The 9,287-nt window shown below is 40.7% G+C and overlaps 1 protein-coding gene across 2 annotated transcripts in view; it reads right to left on the bottom strand.

Annotated features, from left to right (window-relative positions):
• Positions 1–9,287, bottom strand: part of NSUN6 (NOP2/Sun domain family, member 6) — a 109,048-nt gene that overhangs the window by 56,013 nt on the left and 43,748 nt on the right. For both annotated transcript variants that reach the window (XM_011963867.1, XM_011963866.1), the window contains one exon: positions 2,559–2,678. In XM_011963867.1, coding sequence (XP_011819257.1) covers positions 2,559–2,678 — 120 coding nt within the window. The remainder of the gene's footprint in view (positions 1–2,558; positions 2,679–9,287) is intronic.

The raw sequence follows: 9,287 nt of genomic DNA, 5'->3' as shown, positions 1-9,287 counted from the left end.
TCTCAAAAAAAAAAAAAAAAAAAAAGAGGCCAAAATTTTAAGAATGCATTGTGAGCCGGGTGCAGTGGCTCATGCCTGTAATCCCAGCACTTTGGGAGGCTGAGGCAGGCAGATCACTTGAGGCCAGGAGTTTGAAACCAGCCTGACCAACATGGTGAAACCCTGTCTCTACTAAAAATACAAAAATTATTCGGGCGTGGTGGTGTGCACCTGTAATTCCCACTACTTGGGAGGCTGAGGCATGAGAATCACTGGAACTTGGGAGGCAGAAGTTGCAGTAAGGCCAAGACCGGGCCACAGTGCACTCCAGCCAGAGTGACAGAGCAAGACAGAAAGAAAGAAAGAAAGACAGAAAGAGAGAAAGAAAGAAAGCCTTGTGACATTCATATATTTTAAAACATACTATGAAATGAAATTGCAAATACAGTGAGAATGACTCTTCTATGTATTTTCTTGCTTTTTTTTCCCCTTTCTTTTACACTGCCCTTGTATGCCATATGCAGCAATGGCATAGCCTACAGTGCAGAAAATTTGTAAATATTCCTCAAATACTACCAGGTGTAGTGATAGACACTTTCAATTAATACCTTGACGAGCAGGAAAACCATTTAAAGTGATCTGAGCTCGAAAAGTGGTCAAAAACTAGAATAAGGTTCAAACGTATTACACAATAAAGGAGAAACTAGCTGAAGGCTACTTTTATAAAACTACAAGCCTGGAGGCTGCAGTCATAAAAGATTTCTTTACCTACTAAACAAATAACAAAAGCAGCAACTAAATTTAGGATTCATTTTTGGCTCAAAATTTTTTTTTTCTTTTGAGATGGAGTCTCACTCTGTTGCAAAGCTGGAGTGCAGTGGCACAATCTTGGCTCACTGCAACCTCTGCCTCTCAGGTTCAAGCGATTCTGCTGCCTCAGCCTCCCAAGTAGCTGGGACTACAGGCACATGCCACCATGCCCAGCTCCTTTTTTTTTTGTATTTTTAATAGAGACGGGGTTTCACATGTTGTTGACCAGGATGGTCTCGATCTCTTAACCTCGTAATCCAATTCTGCTCAAATATTTCTATTCCGGTTGTTTGTGGCTGCATTGCTGCCCCACTGTGGCTGACTGCCTACATAGCCTCAATTCTTCAACTTTGAATGTACATTCCTCCTTCACTAGATAATCCTGCAATACCCAAAATGCTGCCACTCTGATCGGATTCAGCCATGTGATTTGTTTTGGCCAATAAACAGGATGACAGTAAATGTGATGTAAACAGATATTTTTTAATACCATGAAAAGCACTTGAAGAGCTGGACTTGCTCTGTTTTGCTCTCTGCCATCACCAGCCCCCAACTATTGCCCTCTGCTTGGCTAGTCTGCTGGTCCTAGCCAGAGGAGAACCTACACATTGGCCAGAGGCAGGGCATCCTTGTCATCTCAGCTGAGGTCACTTTAGATGAGCCAATAACCATCCAAGCCCAGGTGAACGGGCCCAGCCGAGATCATCAAAAACATCTAATTCACCTGCAGCTGACCAGTCCATAAGTGAGCCCAGCAGCAATCAGCTGAAACCCACAGACTCCTGAGCCCCCAAAATGTTTAGTTTTATGCCGCCACAATTTTGTGTCTTCACACATCATAAAACCAACAGAAAACTGATACACCCATAATATCCAGACTCCCTTTGGAAAGACTTTTTTACTAAGAGGGAATCAAATCTCTATGAATAATTACCTTTAAGCAAATACAATAAATAAGCCATAATTTAATGGAGAATTAACACTTTCTCAATTCCTATCATGATCAATCTTTAATCTTCCATATAAACTGAAAAACGATTTGCATTAAACATTGCAACTCCACAAAAGCAACTCTTCTTATTTCAGGTGCTTTATTTTAGGCCCTAGTGGTATTTAATGCATTTTTCCTTCAAGAGTTTTTGTTATCACCTTAAATTCTTTTCAGGCAAAAAACAGTATAAATAAGCAGACAGGCATATCCTCTCTAATGAGTATTACATTCCTCAATATTTAAACAACAAATATCCTTTTCTCTTTTTTGATTCTCATTCTCAGTATTTAAAAAATATCCTTTTCTATTAGAGGTATTTCTTAGACCAAAATGATAACTTTAAATAGCAAATATTCTATATGTATGTGTATGTTTCTGTATTATAGAACTATGTTTATATATCTTAACATATATATATTTCACACTTTGATAATGTACTATGAAATTAGTTTTTAATGGCAGAATATATATTAATAGTTTCAACAAGTACTAAATCTTAAAAGAATATGAAATAATCTCTAAATATATTAAATTTAATTTTATAACAGAAGTCTATAATCATATTAGGAAATTGTAAAATTCAAGAAGGTCCTGAGACAGTCTTCATAAATGATCATTGTCTACTGAGCTTAATATGTAGTGACTGATATAACTGAATAGTTTTCATTTTGGCTGAATCTGAACTAAATGAGACTGTGAATGGCTCTATGTTTCAGAAATTACACACTGTGAAATATACACTACTTTGAGAGTAGTTTTGCTGTGAAGACGGTCTCACCTGATCATGCATTAGTGCTGCAATGTGTGTTGTTTTCCCTCCAGGTGCTGCACACAAGTCTAGAATCTTCTCTCCAGGTTGAGGATTTAGTACATGAGTTACTAAGGCAGATGGCAAATTCTATAAGGAAAAAAATGTAATTGATTATCAATAATCCTAAAGCATTTCTGAGAACCAGAGAATATAAAGAACCTTTCGGGGGTAATCCACTACAGCATCCTCACGTCTGCCAAGAGGATGGTTTTTATAAATATACTCAGGTTAGGAAATTCACAATTTCCTAGAATATCCTATGATCTCCCAGGACTTACACACAAACCACCTGCACAAAAACATACATGACACACTTTTCACTCAACTCAGAGTTTCTGCCTTATCAGTATTTTGGGTACCAGCAAAAATAAATAAATAAATAACCCACATTATTTCCTTTTCTGAATCCCAATGGTTCTCAATATTTGGGAAGCCAGAGACCTCTAAAATTACACGACCCCTCTGGATCTTTCTCCCAAAAAAGTACAAAATTTTGGTCTCAGTAGTCACTACTCAACATTTTAGTACAAAAGCATGCCATTTTCATATAGGCATACCATCTGAGAGTACTTCAATCTCAGCACTGTTCACTTTAATAATTTAAACTCCACTTGGGAACACATAAATATTAAATAACTGGTTTCTTCCAGTTAACCAAGAATATAACTTTGCCATTTTGGCCACCTTGTCATCTAACTCTCATTTAAGACGCCTTGTTTTATGCTGCTAAATCATCCAAAAGGCATGTTTGGGTCCCTGCCTCCACCACATTTCAATAGGAAACGAATTAAAATGCAACAAACAAACAAACAACAACAACAAAAAAAACCCCAAACCTGGCTGTTTCTGACTGGCACCTAAAAATATATTATGAGATTATACGACCAGAACATACCTCATCTATAGCAGTAAGTCATATTAAATCATTAATTTGTTATTAGTATTAATTATATAAGGACTACTTACTATAGAATGACAGCCTTGAATAAAACAGATGGAATAGTATCATAAAATAACTCATTTCTAAAATTACTTGGTAAGAAAAACACAGTCTAATAAGCATAGAGTTATTTATTTGGTTATTTTGGAGACAGAGTCTCATTATTTTGCTTAGGCTGGGCTCAAATTTGGGATCCTCCCAGTTGTGCCTCTTAAAGCTTAAAGGTTTCAATTCATTCTTAACAAAAGACTGAACAATACATCCATGAGTACCTCCTCAAGAACTGTGAGATGGCCAGGCGTGGTGGCTCATGCCTGTAAATGCAGCACTTTGGGAGGCCAAAGCAGGTGGATCACCTGAGGTCGGGAGTGCGAGACCAGCCTGACCAACATGGAGAAACCCCATCTCTACTAAAAATACAAAATTAGCTGGATGTGGTGGCACATGCCTGTAATCCCAGCTATTCAGGAGGCTGAGGCAAGAGAATCACTTGAACCCAAGAGGCGGAGGTTGCAGTGAGCGGAGATCGCGCCACTGCACTCCAGCCTGGGCAACAGGAGCAAAACTCCATCTAAAAATGTATAAATAAATACAAATAAACTGTGAGATGGTTGCAACATTCTCAAGGGAATCTAAGATCACCACTCTGAAACAAACTCAGTGGTGGGAAAGGAGTTTCAAACAAGCAAATTTCTTCCTCTGAATATATGAAGCATTAAAATCAATGCAAACAATTTAGGCACCCAAAGAGCTAAACACTAAAAATAGCTTAACTTACTATAGTTTATCCAGCAAGTTCTACTTATTCATTGTTATTTTTGAGACAGGGTCTGGCTCTGTCACCCAGGCTATCAGGGTCTCAGTCTGTCACCCAGGTTGCAGTGCAGTGGCACAATCATGGCTCACCGAAGTCTCAACCTCCTGGGCTCAATCAATCCTTTCACCTCAGTCTCCCAAATAGCTGGGACTACAGGCACACATCACCTCACTCAGCTAATTCTTTGTATTTTTTTGTAGAGACAGGGTTTCCCCATGTTGCCCAGGATGGTCCTGGGCTCAGGTGAGCTGCCCACCTAGGCCTCCCAAAGTGTTGGGATTACAGGTGTGAGCCAGTACACCTGGCAGCAAGGTTTATGTATTACAAAAATAGTTAAATTGAACTCAAAGGTGAAAACACTAATACACGTTTAAAGCAGCTAAAGATTTGGTGATTCTTTATCTAGAGACAGCTGGCTATGCTTCACTCCTAAAAATGATAACATTAATTAACTAGCCAAAGATTATGTAAGTTTCCATTCAAACGTAAGAAATATATTAAGAACTTTCTGATTTGTAGTAAGTGAAAAAATATGAAACCACCCATGTGATGAGGCTTAATTAAATATTCAAATAGCAGGTTTATTGTTAATTTTTGGAGATAGGGTCTTGCTCTGTCACACAGGCTGGAGCGCAGTGGTGCAATCAAAGCTCACTGCCACCTTGAACTCTTGGGCTCAAGAAATCCTCCCACATCAGTCTCCAGAGTAGCTAGGACTGCAGGTATGTGCCACCACACCTGGCTAATTTTTTAAATTTTTTGTAGAGATGGTGTAGCACTATATTGCTTCTTGGACTTCTGGCTAAGATCAAGTGTGGAGATGGGGTGCAGTATGTTGCCTAGGCTAGTCTCAAACTTCTGGGCTCAAGTTATCCTCCTGCCTTGGCCTCCCAAAGTGCTGGGATTATAGGTGTGAGCCACTGTGCCACGTGACAGAGTTTTCTTAAAATAATTTATAAGCTTCCTCTATAATATTCCTTTACACTGGTTATGCAATATAATCACCTGGTAAGCTTAGGAAGAAAAGTATGGGCCTTATCTACTAAAATCAAGTCAGAATTTCTAACAGTGGAGCATCAGTGGTTTTAAAATCTCCCTAAGTGATTCTAGTGTGCATGGAGCCATGAACCACTGCTGGACTACACTGATTACCACTTAGCTGCACATTAGAATCACCTATGAAAGCTTTCAAACATCTGACCCAGGCTCTAACCCAGACAAAGGAAGGTCACCACAGGTGGTAGGGCCAGGCAGGAGTATTTCTTTAATGCTCCCTAGATTGTCCAATCTCTTTAAATTGTTTACAAGAAATGAGGCAATTCAAAAATTAAGTTTCAGGCACCATTTTTTTCTTCCAGTGAACCAAGAATGTAACTTTGAAAACAGTTGCTGTATTTAATTGTTAACCCTTTATTAGACAATTAGTTCAACTGAAGGGCATCTAATACTTCTTAATTCTGTGGATTGTGTTTAAGCAAATTAAAAGTTTCCTTTTTGATTCTGAAAAACCAAATGATATAGTACAGTTGTAATTTTAATGATTGTGTACAACACTTCCATTAACTATACAAAATATCTTTGGGTAATTTGAGATGCTAAAATTAAAAATAATCCCTTATCACCAGCCCCTCATCATATGCTCTGCACACCACTAAAAAGCCCCTATTACAATGTGAAGCTTTTGCATTGGCCGTTGGAAGCCACAGAGGGTATAGGCTTGGGGGATAACAGTTTTCCAGGAAAAAGTAAGAGGCATCAAAACCCAAACCAAAACGAAAAAAACCCCACCAATTTCCCAAATATTTTTCCAAGAGAAAGCATGTAATTATTTCCTCCTGTCCTGTACAATAACTTCAGTAATCACATAGAATGAAAAAAGAGGCCAGTTGTGGTGGCTCAGGCCTGTAATCCCAGCACTTTCAGAGGCCTAGGTCGGAGGTCCGCTTCAAGCCCGGGGTTCCAGACCAGCCTGGGCAACATAGTGAGACCTCATCTCTATAAAAAAACATTAAAAAACTGGCTTCGCATAGTGTGGCGTGCCTATAGTACCAGATCCTTGGGAGGCTGAGGCAGGAAGATCACTTGAGCCTGGAAGGTCAAAGCCGCCATGAGCCATAATCCCACCACCACACTCAGCCTGGGAGACAAAGTGAGACCCTGCCTCAATAAAACAAAAAAAGAAAAAAAGACTACTACCTGGCTGGTGCAGTGGCTCACGCCTGTAATCCCAACACTTTGGGAGGCTGAGGTGGGTGGATTCCCTGAGGTCAGGAGTTCAAGACCAGACTGGCCAATATAGTGAAACCCTACGTCTACTAAAAATACAAAAATTAGATGGGTGTGGTGGTGCGCACCTGTAATCCTAGCTACTCGGGAGGCTAAGGCATGAGAATCTCAAACCCAGGAGGTGGAGGTTGTAGTGAGTGGAGATCATGCCATTGTACTCCGGCATAACTGAAAGAGCAAGACTCCATCTCAAAAAAAAAAAACAAAAAAACAAAAAAAAAAAAACCAAAAAAGACTACTAGCTGCCAAACTCTTATGCCTAGTAGATAGATTTCTTCAAGGTTTAACTACTTTGGCCACTCACCTTATGAACTACCTCATCTTCTCAAGTTAACCAGTTACTGAATGTCATTCAAGAAACCGTATCAGTTTTCTTAACTCATAAACCAGTGCTTGAGATAATATACATTCAAAGTGCCTAGCACAAAACCAACTTTAAATCAAAGCTGGCATACATTACTGAGGAAGAATAAAAAATGTTATCTTGCATGAAGATGCAGCTTATGATTTGGGTATCTTTTTCCCTGTATTTTAAAAGATATTTTGAAACATGCCAAGAAAAACAGAATTTTAAGTTCAAAATGAAACTACATCACAGATTCCTCTGTGGGCCCAGATTTCAAATGGCAGAACTGCAGGAAAGCAGCAAACCAGAATAACACCTGGATTTCAATTGGAACCCTTTGTTCCAAGGAACCAAGTGTTCCAGTGTATGTTCATCTCCCTTTATCCTCAGAGCTCCTTACGGAGATGTGGCAGGAGTAATTTTCTTCTCTAGTGAGGAAAACCAAGTGGCTGGGCTCAGAATAACAGTTACGAGCAGAGCTAGGAGCAGGAAACAGGTCACTAGAGCTGAGGTTCCCCGTATTACTGCTGGATGAGTTTTGGGGGTTGAGGCAAAGACTTTATTCCCCAAACCACCTGGACTAGCAGCCCTCATTTTATTTATAAAAGGAAATAAGGCCGGGTGGGGTGGCTCACGCCTGTAATCCCAGGACTGTGGGAGGCTGAGGCTGCCAGATCACAAGGTCAGGAGTTCGAGGCCAGTCTGGCCAACATGGTGAAACCCCGTCTCTACTAAATATACAAAAATTAGCTGGGTGTGGTGGCAGGCGCCTGTAATCCCAGCTTGGGAAGCTGAGGCAGAATTGCTTGAACCCAGGAGGCAGAGACTGCAGTGAGCTGAGATGGTGCCACTGCACTCCAGCCTGGGTGACAGACCAAGACTCCATTCCTTCCACCAAAAAAAAGGAAACAAATGCATCAAGATACTGGGGGAGAACGGCATTGTGAGGCAGGTTAATTGCCCCTTCCCAGCAATGGTGGGGTATTTTGTTTTGCTTTGTTTTGTTTTGAGATGGAGTCTTGCTCTGTCACTCAGGCTGGAGCATAGTGGCACAATCTCGGCTCATTGCAACCTCTGCCTCCCAGGTTCAAGTGATTTTTCTGCCTCAGCCTCCCAAGTATCTGGGATTACATGTACACGCCACTACACCTGGCTAATTTTTGTATTTTTAGTAGAGACGGGGTTTCACCATGTTGGCCAGGCTGGTCTCGAACTCCTGACCTCATGTGATCCACCTGCCTTGGCCTCCCAAAGTGCTGAGATTACAAGTGTGAGCTACCATGCTGAATCTATGGTAGGTTTTGCACACTCACGGGGCAGCCGGGCAGTCCTTGGTGCAGCCCAGTCTCTTCCCTACTCCAAGAAAAATGTATTTTTTGCTATTGGGTCTTTTCAGAGTCTGAGTGGGTTGGAGGGTGTATCAGTGAGGGATACATTCGTCTCTGCATTTTTTTGAAACACCAGTTACTCTTGCATAGTATTGCATCTCAACAAGGAAGTAGCTACAAGTGATAAGTCAAAGTTATTTAAGAGGCTTATCAAGTTAATATCAGACTAATCAACACTTATTGACCAAAGTATACAACCTCTACATAAGTCCTAGCCTATTAATTCTTTTAAAATTCAGAATTAGGTCAGGAGCAGTGGCTCACACCTTTGGGAAGCCGAGGCAAGTGGATCGCTTGAGGCCAGGAATTTGAGACCAGTCTGGCCAACATGGCAAAACCCATCTCTACTAAAAATATGAAAATTAGCCTGGTGTGGTTGACTGTAATCCAGCTTCTTGGAGGGCTGGAGAACTGGTTGAACCTGGGAGGCGGAGGTCGCAGTGAGTTGAGATCACACCACTCTGTCTCAAAAAAATAAGTAAAATACAGAATCAAAACAGCAGACAGATGGTTTATTCATTTACTCCACAAAATGTAATGAGTGCCTACTACATATCAGACATTGGTCTATGCACTGGAGTTAAGAAAGTAAATAAGATCTCTCTGCTCAATGGAATTTACATATATTGGTGGAGGTGCAAGAACGGCACTCCTGACCTGTGTGCATGCCCTTTTTATTATAACAACAGTACAATGAAATCCTTCTTTTATATTTAATAAGCTGAAAGTGAGTTGCTGCCAGAAGCAATAGCTGAGCACTAACTACACACAACTTAAAAGCATCAGACTGGCCGGGCGCGGTGGCTCAAGCCTATAATTCCAGCACTTTGGGAGGCCGAGACGGGCGGATCACGAGGTCAGGAGATCGAGACCATCCTGGCTAACACGGTGAAACCCCGTCTCTACTAGCAATACAAAA

This window comes from Colobus angolensis, unplaced genomic scaffold (assembly GCF_000951035.1).
Source record: "Colobus angolensis palliatus isolate OR3802 unplaced genomic scaffold, Cang.pa_1.0 Scaffold63, whole genome shotgun sequence".
Lineage (NCBI taxonomy): Eukaryota > Metazoa > Chordata > Mammalia > Primates > Cercopithecidae > Colobus > Colobus angolensis.
This window is presented reverse-complemented; position numbering and strand designations above follow the sequence as displayed.